Here is a 16,886-nt window from a genome sequence, read left to right as displayed (position 1 = left end):
GTTTGTCTGTATGTGCCCTACGACTGGCTGGCAACCAGTTCAGGTGTACCCTCTTGCCCATAGTTAGCTGGGTGATTGACCCAAGGGAGGATAAGCAGTTGCTGACCCCCTCACCCCCCCTCCCTTAACCCCCCAATCCCCAAAAAGTATTGCACTTGATGGGAATAAATTATTTTAATAGAAGATTTTCATTTAAAGCAAACAGGCATGTAATGGGTTACTTGTTTTATTGATCACAGCATGGTTTCTCATTTTCAGTTATATCCCTAGCATATTAAAAAAAAAATCGATTGCATTGGGAAAAGAACTGTGATTATTGAAAGCTAAACTGGTAAAAGTATTGAAATGTAAATCACTGTCATCCTCACAATGTATTGTATTTAGCATTTGATTTGACTTAAAGACACTGTGCAAATCGGAGGAAAAACATTCCAATCGTCAGCTCCTGAAGAGAACACCCTTCAGCTCACTGATAGACAGTGGCTTACAGGTTTGTGGGACAATGGCAAATCAAGATGAAGGAGTGCAGCTAATAAAGCAAAAAGGCAGCTCACAGATGGGGGTGGGAACATCCATACGGAGATAATCATCATAAAGTGCTTGAGACCCTCACATGCGATAAGCCTGAGCGCAACAGATGCTGCATGTCGGTGTTGCAGTTTCTTGGCGTATTCTATCACGTTATGCGGTGTGGTCTGGGACTACGGCAAAAAGACGGCGGTGAGGTGCAAGTTATGCGACACCCTTCTTACCAGTAAAAAAACAGTGTTTTGACTTTTCTGAGCCTGTAAGCACAAACCTTTAAAAAACACTTTCAAGTGGAAGTTATTGTTTCAGTATAAATACTGAAGATGGTTGTCTGTTAAAACAGGGCGTGCATGCATGTCAGTATGTCACAACCAAAACAACACAGGTAGCGCAGAGGACTGTTGTAGTCGTGTGTGCTTATAGTGTTTAAAAAAAAAAAAAAAAAAAAAAAAAAGAGTGCATGCATTTCTGAGAAGGTTTTGCCTAAGACATCCGGAGGCCAAACTGCTGCTGCCACTGTGTGAGGTGTTCCTTAAAAAGTGACATCACCAACTAGCTAGCCTAGCCTGCAGGGCATTTTGTTTCCATATTTTTGCAGGTCTGTGTTTTGTGGATTGTTCTGACATGTTGTCGTCATTACGCAGAGCATCCTAAAAACCAAAAGAAAGTTGTTTTCTATAAATGTATGCGCAGGCTAGATCCTGAAGCTCACTTACAAGCTGCTACAAAGCTGCCCCTGACGATGGCCGGTCGCTCAGTCAGCTGGGGCTGAGGACTTCACATTGACATAAAGTGGGAAACAAAAGTGTGCATTATAGGCACAGTGTTGAAGGAAATGAAGGCAACATGAAGAAGGGACACAAAATTTAAGGCCAACTGGGGAGGAGTGATGCTAGTGTTTTGAGGCACACAGAATTGTGGGTGGGCAGCGCAATAAAGGTACGGAGAAACATTATGTCAGCATGTCCCAGAGACAGCAGCAACACAGGGCTGTCCAGCAAGCCGTCAGGCACGTTTCCGAAGAGTTGTCTCTTCTTCTCTCCTCCACCATGTACACTGTGTGGAAAGAAGGACAGGTTAATATTCCAATTTCCTCAATAAAAGGTTGATCAACACAAAGAAAATGGAGAGGAATTTAGCAGCCAGTCTCCAGTGGTGACTTAAATGGGATGTCAACCCAAACATTTTCTTCCTACAATATATTCTATGCAGGCCCACTAGTTGAAACAAGGTATTCTGATAAGTATTGCGTTTGTGGAATAATAGTTAATCCACCCGTTTTTAGCCATCTCAGTGGGCGGCCAATTTGTAACTTCTGTCGACTGAAAATGACATCATAACTGCTCAGGGCTCTGACTTCCACTTTAATTTAGCCATGATCTGCTATGATTTCCTACTAACTAAGCAAATCGGGGGGGAATGTCTCCAAGGAAAACCTTTGACAGTTAAGTAATGCTGGCACAGCTCTGGGCTATCACCAGCCAGATCCTTTGCAAGCTTTCAGGGCAAGGGTGCGATTAGGTTACCCGTTGGTTTAGCGACCATGTCAAACAAAAACAAGAGAGACAACAAGCCATCTCCATCCTCGGATTAATCATTCATGTGGAGGGAGGGAAACAGTCACGCAGCATGTGGAGGGAGGGAAACAGTCACGCAGCAAGTTAAGTTTAAGTGACAAGAGAATTTATTATGAACTTTGACCTCAGATATGAGATATTATTCAAGTGCTTTATGGTTTATAATGAGTGCCTGGTCTTCATCAACCATAGGCCAAAGCCATATCTGAAGATAGTTAGACCTTGAACACTTCAGTATTCTCTTCATGTTCAACGTTACATCACATAAAGTGATGCCTTCAGATAAGATTTGACTTTGATCCATGACCGTGCTCAGAACTCAAAACACTTGTATTAGAAAAAAATACCATCAAGTGTTTAAAAATGTATTTATTTGATCAAAAGTATTCTAATTATTCTATTTCTTTGCTGATCACGGTTAGGACGGGCGAGGCATTACACACCAGTCAGGATATTTACAGACTGAAGTGGAAATGAGACGTGCACATTTATTTGGATGAGGAGTGCCCCAGATTTTCGGCTTACAACGCGCAGTCCAATTTGGAAGGTAACAGCCGATAATCACGTTCCAATGCGGCCACACTCTCGGCTGTGCAGTCAGCCTCGCTGGAACTTTTTGTTCGCTGTTCGATGAGGGCTTTTGTCACTCTCAAGCCGCTTCACTAGGGCAGAAGGGGGCTGCAAGCAAAAAGCAGAGACACCGCGCGTGACTGCTTGCGAGGCGACATGAAGACACAGGCTCATCTTCACCTCCACACGCTGGACGGACAGTAAGGAGCTAATGTTGTTGTGCTAACGCCTTTTGTTTTAACGGCCTGAAGCTAGTTGTTGCTATTCCCTGTCCCAATCCTACCTTTAACCGGGGAGGGAAGCGGGGGCCTGCAATCTGCCTGCTGCTGCTATAAGCCGCGTCTCTCTCCCTCCTGAGACACGAGTTTAGCGTCGCTAAATGTACTAAATATAAGCAGTCGGGGTTCGGGGAATTTTTGTCGTAAACCTAATCACAAAATAAGACCTTAAATCACTACAAAGTCTTTTGAGATTTTAGTACTAATGTCATTTTTACATGCAAACCTATTATATAAGTGCCATGTTAAGCTCACCCAAGTGTCCCTTTAATCAATACTTCATTATAATTTCGATTTTGGCTTCTCACTAGGGGTGGGTGATAGGGACAAAAAAAAAAAATCTGTATATTTTTTCAAAAAATTCTAACAATAATTTGACAATATTCTACAAAAAATATTTTAAATCTGTACTTGCTTCACAGACCAATTGTGGATAGACAGCGTTTGTGAACAACATCTCTTTTAAATGTCTAAATACAGCTTCTACAAAACATAATGATATTCTAGGACAACATTTAACAATAAAGAACAAAAAATTATGTATGGACTTACATTGATTTTTGGGAATATTTCTGTCATTTAAATGACTCTATTGTTATTCCATAATGATTTGACATTTGGAGCTGCAGTAGGTACTGGTGTACCACTGCCAACTACTCGAGCAATCAGAATGGGAAATAAATGTATTTGATATGTGATTTGTGTGGCAGAAGTGTCACCCAGCGAGAGGAAAAAAACGACGTCGTCATGACAACACCCATTCTCATACATTGGCCACCGTATTCAGAATAAAGTTGAATAACAAAGATGCAACTTACCGAAAAGTGCATTTTCCCACTCATTCATCGCTGTGATATGTTGACTTGTGACTTTATTCATGTTTGGGTTGATCCTGGCGTCACACTAATTAGACACCGTAGTTTGTGCAACATGCCTCGGGAATATAGGCTAGTTATGAATGATGCGGGCTAAAAGCGTGTAAACTGAATGTTAACCGAACATCCAGGCTGTCACGTTTGACTTGCTCGCTAAAGTACTGGGCGTGCGTGCGTTTATACTTGTTGGTTCAACTCGCCGACTGTTTTCTGAGTGTGTGTGCGTGTTTAAGCTTTTGTTTAGCGTGCTTGTGCGGTCGCCAAGTTGCCCTCGCAATCCATATGGCTCGTGGTGCAACAGAATTGCTCTTCATGGTGACCGTTTTGGCACATCTAACAATGTTATTCCCACCGACGTCAGTTTTGTCAAACTCAAACCATTTACAGACTACGGACGACGTGGACTTGCGCCTTGCTATTATTCCCCCTGGACACTCCTCTATACTTAAAACGAAGCTGCTGCAGTGTGGACAGTCACGTGACCGGGTCCTGCCTACTGATTCGTCGAATGATTATCACTTCCTGCTCCTCTGCCGTCAATGCAACCTGATTTGCCGAATTTGTGTTTCAGCATTTCCTCATATTTTGCGGCCGTCGACTGACTTATTACTTTCAACGCAGTATTAATACTCGATAATATAAAATTACACATCGTGAAAGTAAGTGAAAGCGTCATACTTCAGTGCTGCGCGCACCTTAATACACACAAGTTGTTTTGAAACAGTTATGTTCCAAGTCGGAGGGTGTCGCTTCAAAAAGACAGCTACAACAATGGATATCGTACCGATCAGAGCAGCAACAATTCCTGATGGATGCGTGGCATGTGTTGCAGACCTGTCGCCAACAGCACAATGCGTCGGTCACGTGAATCAATGTGGCAGTTGTCGCTCGCACCGGGAGTAGAAAGAAGCCTAAAAAGAAGCCTTTCACCGAGTAGGCTGAGATGAAATTTGGCCGCCTCGCAACCACGTCACACGCATGAGGGCCGATTAATGGGCCGGACTAAAATCCACTTCCGGCCATGCTTAGTCCGGCCATTTTTTAAAAATTTGTCACCCAAAGCCCCCTCGCCAAAAAAAAAAATGGGCATCCGGCCGGGCGGCAGGGTCTAACCGGTCCAGCCCAGGGACGGACGGACTGCTCAGCTCTACTTCTCACGATCATAAAAACGGGCAATATGCCGAAGAGCTCGGTCACTATTTGCAAATTCCTGCTATGTGAACGCACACCGAATGCACCACATTGCTTGCAGCGAGCGTGCGTGCGTGCTTTATTCTGCATCCCCCGAGTGTCACAAGTTAACTGTAAAACTAAACAACTACAAGAATTTCACATTGTATATTTAAATATAAGACATGTTTTGTTCTAAAAAAAAAATTTTTTAAATCACTAGCGCTAATGGTAGCACTCAATTGAAGTTTTTAACTGTTGTAATATTTTTAAATGGGAGTTTGAGTAAAACCGTAAAGCTAAACACACAAAAAGAATTACCCACATTATATTTCTTAATACAATACTTCGTTTTAGAAACATCGCCAGTCCTAATTCTAACAGTCAATGGTAATTCCTATTGTCGGGCTAATAGAAAATTTGCATCAAGTTCCAAGAGTGATATTCCTTTAAATAACTACCATTACTGTAACTACCTGTAGTAATACAAATAGCCATGAAATGAACAATATTCATTGTCATGTATTCTTCCAAATTTGTGGAAAAAAAGTTATGTTAATAAACGATTACAATTATTTTCTCGATCGCAAGTTCCCAACGTTGTGAAAGTACCCTGAATGCACCATGTTGTGCAGCAAGCATGTGACATTATGGAATTCTGCCTTCCCTGAGTGTGCTTTAAGCTGCACGATGACACCCCAGTTGGAGTTTACTGTAAAACTAAACACACAACAGAAGAATTTTGCACATTGTATTTTTAAATACAAGGCATGTTTCGTTTTAAAAACATTGCTTGTGCTAATGCTAAATCAATGTAAAATCCCATTGCCCGGAAATTAGCATTGACCTCCCTAGTTGATAATTAAAAAATAATAATAAAAAATATTCAGACACAAAGGCTATGGGGACACATACACAACAACTTAACAATACTCAAAGGTATACTGTATATTCTTCCCAAACTGTGAAAAACGAGTTGTATTAATAGAGCTCAATGGCAATGTTCTTCTTCTACTTTACTCTTATCTCATTGTGTGTACTCCATGCATGCACTGCACCACACTACACTACACTTAAAATGCCAATGCACACACAGCAGGAACAGCTGGTATTTGTTTTTTTCAATTGCTATTATTCTAGTATATTCTCATTTTACTTTGTTATTCCAGTCGGTCCCCTAGTTAGGAGCATCTGACTCAGGAACATTCGTAGATTCGAACAAGCGCAGATTGATGGAGAGAAATGTCATAAACATTTGTCAAATGCCATATTAACTTCACAGGCTTGTATTTTGAACAGCCACATTCAAATGTAGTTCCCCTTTCTGCCAGAACCCATGCCGAACAGCACCAGTCCACCCGCGATCTGGATGGAACAATGACACTTCATTCCAGAAGTAAAGTCATTTAGTAGGCCGGTGCAGCAAGCGCTCACTAATGTGGCAGCTTATGAGACCCACCAGAGTTGGGCTTGGCGAAATTTCAAAGCTGGTGTTTAAAAAATCCAAATGCCCGGGACCCAAGTTGGCGTATGTGATGCAGAAAACGGTGGATGGATTGACTTTAAAATTTGGAGCACCGGAGCTCCAGCCAGATGACCGACCCTCAAGCCTAGTGTGGACGCTCAGGGTGCATATCATTTCTGGATATGCAGTGGCGGGTGCACACCTTGCAGCTGGACTTGGAAAAAGAGTAAGTCCAGCTTACTATTATAGGTTGAAATGTATTCAAATGAATCTTTTTTGTAACCGCTGCCCCACAAAAATAGCACGTTCAAGAATTAAGTGTTCAACGTGCAGGGATGAATAGGCATGAGGCTGTGATGGTAGTTGACTAAATACTCAAATTTAAAATCGATAAAATTGTTTTATTAATCGTGATTTCAATATCAATCAATATAATGGTGACTATGATTTTTTCCATAATCAACCAGCCCTACCTCACACCAACTATCATCACTATGCATAAAAACTATGAATTGCTTAATAATGTGGAACAAAAATTAGGCTGACCTGGAAAAATATTTATCAGACCAGCCTGAGATTCTTATCAGTGATTAAAACAAAAAGGAGAAATAATATTTGTGAAATCTTTATTTAATATCAATCCGAGGGCCTTAACAGATAACTCCAACATGGCACTGTAGCAGTTTCTAAATAATTCTCATCACCATGTCAGTGGTTTAACAGTGCTGCCACCTACCTGTGTTTTTAGGAGGCTCGCCGTACATGGGTCCAGGTGGGGGTCCCCCCTGCCAGCCGTATTGTGGTTGTCCAGCATATCCTTGGTAAGGTGGCTGTCCTGGCCCTGGATAGGGGCCTCCGGCTCCCATTGCTCCAGGAGGGTAGTTTGGGTAATTTGGCTGCTGCATGTTTACAGGGTACCCCTGTGGAGGGTAACCCTCAGGCGGGTAGCCATGAGGGGGCTGGCCCTGGGCAGGGTAGACTGGAGCTGACGGGCCTGGGTATGGGGGGGGCTGGTCTGGATTCATCTCTCAGCAGTCACCTGAAAAGGAACCACAAAATCACTGTATCAAACCAGGACAAAGTATGGCCAGCGAGCAACATCTGTCTGTGTCTTTCATGAAGTCAAAATATTTTTACATTTGTGATGTGCACGTGTGTAGGCAAGCACAAGCAGCAATTTGCATCTTCAGTGTTGCCAACTTAAGCAACGTCTCCAACCCCTTCACAGGGGTTTTTCCTGGCTCAAATTGAGGCAGCGGTGGTACCATCCTGACCATGCGCCATGACGTGCATGTATTCGGTAAATTCAATTGACTCACTTACTTTTCCAGGGAAAATATTTCAAGTTAACAGTTACACTAAGAATGACTACTATCATGTTAAAGTAGTGGTGGGTGATATGGCAAAAATATCATGTCACGATTTTTTAAAAATAAAATCACGACCATGATTTTATCACATTCTTTACATTGTTTTTTTTTTAGACTAATTTGCACATTTTTGACCATTTTCCTCATGTTAAACATAAAACAATGTCTATAAAACGCTAAAAGAAGAAAAAAAAAAGACATTTCAAGCCAGCCAAGTTTTCTGAACAGGTTTTAATTTGCATAGTGCCAATTTTTAATCAAAATGTGCTGTGAATGTAACCATAAAATGTAAACATAAAAACACAGCTCGTAATGCGGGTCTAGTACTTTGAAGAGTCTTTTAAACCAATTGGTTTCTACTGTTTTAATGGGAATCATGTCTTCAGCAAGGTAATAAGTCACTGCCTCAGTTACTTCTTTACACTGCTTGCTTGTTTTTTTCATATGGAGTGCCCTTGTTAAATGACTGTGTTCCTGCGGGTTGCGTTAGCTTGGAGCTAGCGTCTACCTCTGGCTACCATGTGTCTGATCTCCGTTTGCTTTGGCTGTCGGCGTAGTTTTTTGGGTGCTGTCTCCGCAAGTGATTAAACAAGTTTGTTGTGTTGCCATCTGATGTCAGAACCGAGTCTCTGCAAACTTTGCAAATAACTGGTTTGCGCTTTCTGCTCCCAGGAAAAGCCATACCTAATCGACACTATGGATGTGATGTTTCTTTTCGGGACCAATTCTTCTTCGTGGCGACTTTCCGCTATAGTTTCCCGCGATACAAACAAACAGGGAGGCGGAGAGTGTCACGTACGGTGCACTGTGCGTGCTGTGATTGGTTGGTCGGGTATGCGTCAGCGGCTTTGAGCTAAACTGTATAGAATGTGCCCTGTAGACAATCAAACGATCTTTCAGATTTATGAGATCGTCAACACGTTAAAGTGGTCTAATGTCGTCATATCGCCCACCCCTATGTGAAAGCATTCACTTATTAAAACTAGAGCCACACATTTTTAAAGCAAGGAGTCACATTATATATATGGGCGCACATAAACCGTCCCTATTTTGACAAACCCCCCTTTGTATGGCTTTTTAGATGCACATAGCTAGTACCTCGCTAGCTGAATGTAATCTGTTCAATCGCCGCGTTCGGACAAGTCCATTATCATACGCACAACAGCGTGTTCATATTTGGAAGTGCTAATGTAACAGTCGACCAGGAAATAAAAAGTGAGGCTTTTCCCACTGGCTTAGATGACGGCACACCTTGACAAAATGTGTCTTTCATTGTTTAAGAAGAAAGCCCAGTCTTTGATTATTTTACAAAGGAAAATTAAGAGAAGACAAGATGCATCTTTCAGTGTTAACACAGTAAATGCACTTTAATCATCAAGGCTTCCTCCATTGTCCTTGTCGTTACTTAGAAAAAAAATCCACCAAAATGGCAGTAAATCGCTTGCCAGTCCCTCTCCTATTGGAAACGCTTTGTGACCTCAAGAAGGCAGTGCACAACACAATTATCACTCTTTAACAATATTTGTAAATAAATTACGGCTTCAATATTTGTTATTGTAATCTATTTATTAGGGGTGTAACGGTATACGTGGGTGTATTAATACGTTTCCGTACGGCATGTTCGGTTCGGTCCACTTGCATACCTTTTCTGATGAGTTTTTGTTATTAGCGCTAGCTTACGCACAAGTAGGCGAGTTTTCACACGGACGCTATTGAGTCTTGCACGTGTAGGAGAGTGTGGGCACAGAAGAGAAGCCAGTAAGCCAGAAGCCGTGATAAATCATAAATGCATGGCATTATTATGGCATACGCAAACAACCCAGAGCTCAAAGGGCCCCCCCTTGCACTGTGGTCTCCTGTTTGGGAATATTTTGGCTTCCCTGTTAAAATCACCAATGGGGAAAGGTACGTAGATAAGTCCCAAAGTTGTGTGCCGACATTGCTACATGGAGATCTATGTTCCAGGTAGCACGTCTAACATAACGCACTTAAAACGGCATCATCCGACTGTGAATGTTTCTTCCAAACTTCAAACTTAAATAGCGAAATTTACCATATGCTGTTGAACATTCAAAGATTTCAATGCCTAAAAAGTGTATATCATTTCATAAAGTCTTTTTAAAGTTACTGTATTTTTTTTTTCATTATGAAAAGAGTTTTAATATAGTTAGCAATAATTGTAACGGTTATTGTATCTCATATTTTTTTCATCACAAAAAGTGTATATATGTACTGTAATGACAACTTGTCTTTAACTTGTCTTAACTTAACCATGTCACTTAGATGTGTCATAGGCTGTTGCTGCTGAGTATTTAAAGATTTCAGTGTCTTAATAATTTACAAAATCAAGGTCTCATTATTGTTAGTGTATTTTTTAGTCTGGCGTAATTCCTTAGAATATCACCCGAATGGTTCGCTTTTATTTATTTTTCCAAAAAAAATGCACAATTTAATTGTCATCTTTTCAAAAAACTTTTTTTTTTTTAAATCTGTTTTTTTGTACCAAAAATATACCGAACCGAAGTTTCCAAAAAACCGAACCGCGATGTGATTTAGCATACCGTTACACCCCTAATTGTTATTGTTATATGTAATTTCTTAGAATACCACCTGAATGGTTTGCTTTTATTTATTTTTTTCTAAAAAATGTACCATTTACTTGTCATCTTTTCAAAATAAACATATATGTTTAAATTTTTTTAATTCCGTTTTTTGTACCGAAAACATACCAAACCGAAGTTTCCATGAAACGTAGCGTTACAACAAGTGTACTGTATCGCCCAATCACTTCTTTCCGTGTTGGGCTTCTCTGTCTTTCTCCCATCCTCGATTCGTGATAATGACATCAGTCAGAAGTGTAGCTGCCCAGGAGGTAATGATTAGTGATTTGTGGCGTGCTGTGTTGACACTGGACGCAACGTGAACTTGGGGCTCCGCATCATGTTTAGCCACATCCGCTAGCCAGCCGGAACTCGCAGCGGACTGAGCAGCGCAAAATACCATGCACCAAGCATTCCCCAAAACAAACACCAGAAAGCAGAGAGGTGGGGCAACTGTGACTTGACATTTTTGTTTTATCTTTTTTTAAACAATGTAGTGTTAATTTCATCGCAGTCATTTATGAACTGTGTACTGGCCAGTGTCTAGGCGGCACAACACAGCATCGTACTTGGATTCTTTTTTTAAATATCCCTAACAACCAGCATTATGGCCACAAGGGGTTGGAATTGAGTGATTTCCATAAGAAAACACGGACAATGCATAAGATTTGGCAGCTCTGTATTTATGAGGTCAGATGCTACTGATGTACAACTGGGCCTAGTTCAAAGTCTCAGTTGAAGTTCATCCCATAATTGTTTGATAGGGTTGAGGTCCAACACTCAAAGGTTTTTCCACATCCAACTCATCCAACCATGCCTTTTAGAACTTTGTGCACTGGGGCAGAATCAAACTGAAACCTAAAGGGACATTTGGGGGGAAAAAAAAAACATTGCTACAAAGGTAGAAGGAAAGAATTGTCTAAACTTTCTTGGTAAGCTTAAGAATTCAGATTCAGACCAAAGAGCTAGATTAACTTTGTTATCAACAACTGTTTGTTGATATCAAAGTCTACAACAAAGTGATCATCATGTTCTTTGTTGCACTGGTTCTCATTGGACTTTAACACCGACGCATTCAAGTGTTTGTGTGTTGTAATTTGCCCTCTAGAGCCACACTAGGTAATGAATTCCTTGGGGCTCCTCTCTGAAACACACTGAAGTGATGCAACACTTTCTCACAACACAGCATTAGTGGTTTTCATGGATCCATAATCCTGTTTCATGCCTGTTGTAGTCACATAAAATATGCACAGCATATTGTGCACGCTGGAAAAAGATGATTTTGCAGTACAGCAATGTCTTGTGATCCAATTATCAATCCCAACTCAGCAGCTATGCACCACCATCTCGCTGTTCACACAGACTTCCTAAATGGAGGGGCCTATGGAGCCAATGTCACAAGACACTGCGAGAGGCTAATGACATTCACCATGGGAAAGAGAGAAATGCAAAACAGATGTGGGCTGAATTTTTTTTTTTTTTTTTTTTTTTTGCCGGTCACAGTGGACACAGCTTGAGTCTGTGCAAAGACACCTGACGTGATGTGTGTCGAGTTTGACGTACAAAACCACTTTCACACAGTCCAAGAAATGTCCTCAGGTTATTTGCTCTGGACTTTGGGAGTAGGAAGCTGTATTTCCAGAATTTCCAATGGGATCATCCAGTATTTACCTGCCGACCCAGCAAACTGCTAGTCAGTCCTGGAACATTACAAATGTTCAAGGCTTCTTGGGTGGATTTGCTCATGCAGAACAACCATAGCAATGGAAAATGAAAGCCTTCTCTGTCGCTCACTATACATATGTACACTATAAACACCTAACACCAATGGCTGCTTTCAGCTCAATCTATTTAACTACTTTCTCCTCTACAGGAAAAGATAATTCTGTATTTGTCAACGGTTCGCACGCAAGTGGATTCGTATCGTTATATCTGACCATTATCTGGAATGGAAAAGCAAACCCCATGATTAAAGATATTGTTCAATTTGGCGCGAACAATGGAGTTCAGTTATACGTTATAGGTCACGATAAAAACTACCCTGATTTAGGTTCCTCAATTTGTGCTTTTGTCAAAAATATTTGACCTTTTACCTCAAAATGTTCTCTGTGCTGCCGACAGATGGCAAAGCCTTGTAACTGTGGTAACGGAGCTCTGGGAGCAGGAGACAGAGGCCTAATGATTTTCTTTGTTTCACCTGAAGGCAATGTGCTTCCATGACAACTCTTATCGCATTCAGCTCTCTATGATTAAATATGTATTTCATCTTATAACTACAAAATCAAAGGTTGATAATGTCAAAAAAAAAAAGAGAAAAAAATTGGCCCTTCAATGCTGCATCATCGTGTGTGGGTGTCCATTTCTTTTTCCCATCTTGTTAGGTAGGCCGCAATTGTGTGAGACCAGTGTTTCCACATCAATATCATGACGATTATTTTGCACTGTACTGACAAAAATACAGAAGGACATTCCATGTTTTGCAGTCCTTTCACCAAGAATCAAGATGTCACATTGCCATCTGAAAAGCTGAAAAGTGTGGCAGCCTTTGTTTGCTCCTTTCTTTACGCGAGTCGTATCCATCTGATAGCAAGGATGGCTATAAATGAAAATAGTTTCTCACTAATATGTGAACAACACATTTTTGTACAACAAAATGGGAATCGTAACATTTTTACTATAGCAAAAACCATTTGATGCAATAAAAACATCAGCAAACATTCACTTCTAGGTTACACATTTAAGTCAAAGTGTAATACTACAATATCTCAACCATCTGCTTGTTTTTTTCCCCAATGACATTAGTGATTTATTGGCGTTTACCTGTAAACATAATAGCATTAGTATAACTCTAGCAAGCCGACATTATCAAGAAGACATTGAGGAAAGACTTTTAGTGCACCTGTAGGCCAAGCCTAACCCGCTGTGTAAACACTGAACTTCGTGATGACTCGGCTTTTTATATATCAAACACAACAAATTGACAGGCATAAGAATTTAGCAAACCTTACCTTGGGGGGAATAGTAGCTGAATTCGATCGTTTCTTCCTTGTGTCTTCCTCCTACGTGTGTTCCCACCGCAGTGAACAAACGTCGCAGGCCGAGCGTCGAGTGCGTCTAGCGGGACGTGACATCATTGAGAGGGGAAAAAACGCTATTTGTGGGAAACAAAACACGTGATTGGCTACTGCGACCATAGAGATAGATGACTCTTTCGACCACGTTGCATCTTTGCTGCTTTACTTCAACACACCCACCATCTTGGATGTGTCAGCTCTGCCCGTAAACTCATGCAAATAATTGACTGAACTTAAAATACATTTCGACCAAGTACAGGAAGTTATGCCTCTCTTTCACCCAGTCACGCACACACAGACTAATATCTTAGAAAAATAGATCAAAAAGAGAATTGATTTATTCTCAAATTATTATAAACATTTAATCACATAAAGCTACACATGTCGGTATTTATCATCACAGTAGGCGTGTTACATACATACATTTGATGGCAAATGCCAACACATGTTGGTTTCGTGCTGACCTATGTGAACTGAAAGTAAAGATGTATAATCATGACATTAAAAATTACATTTGTTGTTTTTGGTGTCTGTTTATGAAATACAGCAACACACACCAATATATTTGTGGAAACACATGTACAAAAGGTGTATGTAAATTTTAATCAGGGGATTATTGTTTACTTGTTGGTTTTTAAAATATACAATATATACAGTAGGTAAGCACCAAGCCAATCTACTGTGCATACACTTTTAGAATGATTTCACAAGTGGACAGCTACCAATGTATGTAACACTGTTACTGTGATAAACACTGAAACATAGAGGGGTGTAAATATATTTATAATATATAACGATGCTTCAATATTACTTGGGATGTTCGATACCACTTTTTCAGACCAACACCTGTATGAGTACTCGACTCATGAGTGGTCACCAAAACTGAAACCAAGAACCAATATCATTAGTACTTTTGATATATCAAATTTCCCCAAAATACAATCACAATTCATTTTAAAGAAAAACTTATATACCCCAATATAGTATATGCCTTTAAACTTCATAAAATAAATGGTAATTTTCTATTAACTTTTTTCCATTTATTCATAAAATAAAAATAGAACATCCAATGAAAATAATTTAAATAAATAAAATGAAACAAATAATCCAGGAAAAAGTCCCAATCAAATTGTGTGGCTGTAAAACTTCTTTTCAAGAAAATACAGTCAAATGCAACGAATTAAATTGAATACAACAGTGCTTCAAGTAACAATTAGGAATACCTACCATTTAACCAGTGTTGGCAAAAGGGGCGGGGCCAGGGGTGGCCACGTAAATAATGTAAATATAAAAAGAAATCCGAGACTAATTGTTGATAATTACAACACAGGCCAAACCCAAATGTCCAGTAGGCCTAGAGGCAATTATATTGTTTTAACAGTTTTAAAAGTTTCATCTTGTTCTGCCATTTGTTGAACTTTCTGTCAGTCACTTCGCTACGGGGCCTATTGGAGGGCATTAAATTCCACATTATTCGGTCATTTGTTTATCAGTCAATCATATAACCGGATCACCTAAAAAGGAATTAAAAAGTTAAATCTTGGCCTCATTGAACCAGAGAATCTAGTCTGGGAGTCATTCATGTGTTTTTTGGCAAACTCTATGTGGGCTTTCATGTGTCTTGCACTGATTAGAGGCTTCCGTCTGGTTACTCTGCCATAAAGCCCTGTTATAGAATAATTGTTCGTAGATTTACACCAGAGAGGAATTGCGGATCGATTAGCTCCCCTTGGGACCTGCCTGTGTTCTGTGACGTCATCCTAATTTGCATGTTGTGCAGATTCGTCCTCCCAAAGTGATTCGTATCCTCAGCTGGCAATTCGTGCGTAGTGAAGATTCGTAGTCATAGAAGCGAGAGTTGTACTCACAAAATAATTACACTCACGTTTTTTATTCGTACTCACAAGAAAAAAAAATCAAACCCTCACAATTTTGATTCGTACTCTCAAGAAAAGAAGTCTAACCCTCACAATTTTAATTTGCACTCACAAATTATTACTATTATGGATACGAATCGTTAATCACGCATATGCCTTTTTGACAGCGATCTTACTCCATAAGGAGGGCCCTGTTTGTTTTTGGCACAGAGCATTGTGGGATGCGTGATGCCAATGTCCGGAGCTCTATCGTATTTTTTACGATTTTAAACTTCGTTATTTATTACATACTATTGTTCTCTAAGCAAGTATTGTATTACCGCAAGAGTGCACCACGTGTGCTAATTTGGTTAAGTGTAGTTTGTTATATCAGTGCGATATTATAAAACTTTATTTTTATTCATAGAAGTAATTAAAAAAATGCACTCTTGGTTTATAAAAAGTAAATTGCATGAAGCTTTGATTTGGGTGGTTATTCTATTTGTTAAAATTGATGAAAAGCATACATCTGCATGCTGATCAGTTTGTCAATGTGGAAAAATGAGTTGAGCATCTGGGTTACGGTTGGGAAGGGGGGCCAATATTTGATAGTTACCCCCGTAGGCTATGGGTAGATAAGGGGACCTGGATACAGGCCCAGACAGTGACATATTTATCATGCCTTACTCCTGCGCCGGGTTTTCACAGCAACCACTTTTCAGCGACAGCATTGATTATTGAGAAAAGTCACCATGGTAAAAAAAAAAACGACAACAAAAACTGTTATACGGTAGAGGTATCATCAGCCGAGAGTACAATATTGGCTGGATGCATCGATGTGGTAGAGCTAGGGACAACGGCAGACTCTGTCTGAACCACCACCACCTAACCCACACCCGTCTGCCTCACAGGGGGAAGGAAAGTGTTCGAATTATGGTGTGATAAATAATACATGGACATGAGGATAACTTCCGTGTTGTCAGTTAATTTACTGCAGCGACTTGTATTCTGGGGTCACTGATAGCGACACGTCTGAGTTGTGTGTAGGCAGCATAGGATCGGTTCCCGCTCAGTGACGGGTCTGTGTGTGTGTGCCTTGCGACTGGCTGTCGACCAGTTCAGGGTGTATTCTGCCTTTCGCCCATTGTCACCTGGGATAGGCTCCAGCACCTGCCCGCGATCCTGTACAGGATAAGCGGTTTGGAAGATGACACATGATGACACATGACTTGTATTCTGACAGCATCGAGTTTAACAAAGTGCAGTGACACTCAACCTCCACACGGTGGTACTGCAATTCCACCTGTAACAGACGGGACTCGGTGGACTTGTGGTCCCAGGAGAGGAGCTACAGTACATAATTTACATTCAAGGATACTCAGAACCAGGGGCGCAGCCAGAACGTGGCTAATTAACGGGCCTGGAAAAATCAGGGTGGGCCTGAATATTTCTCTCACTGAGCACAATCCTCCTATCTCGACACAACATACATTCAAATAAAATGATCAACTGAATGATATGAA

At 40.6% G+C, this 16,886-nt stretch overlaps 1 protein-coding gene across 1 annotated transcript; it reads right to left on the bottom strand.

Annotated features, from left to right (window-relative positions):
• Window positions 1-210: 210 nt before the first annotated feature.
• Window positions 211-13,584, bottom strand: LOC147152097 (cysteine-rich transmembrane module-containing protein 1-like). The gene is made up of 3 exons (XM_086024455.1): window positions 13,442-13,584; window positions 7,200-7,502; window positions 211-1,584 (listed from the first exon to the last, which is right to left on the bottom strand). The coding sequence occupies exons 2-3, from the start codon at window positions 7,486-7,488 to the stop codon at window positions 1,481-1,483; spliced, it is 393 nt and encodes a 130-aa protein (XP_085880581.1). The 5' UTR covers window positions 7,489-7,502; window positions 13,442-13,584; the 3' UTR covers window positions 211-1,480.
• Between the last annotated feature and the right edge of the window lie 3,302 nt (window positions 13,585-16,886).

Source organism: Filicampus tigris, chromosome 2 (assembly GCF_054856515.1).
Source record: "Filicampus tigris isolate MCC_2025a chromosome 2, RoL_Ftig_1.0, whole genome shotgun sequence".
Taxonomy (NCBI): Eukaryota; Metazoa; Chordata; class Actinopteri; order Syngnathiformes; family Syngnathidae; genus Filicampus; species Filicampus tigris.
This window is presented reverse-complemented; position numbering and strand designations above follow the sequence as displayed.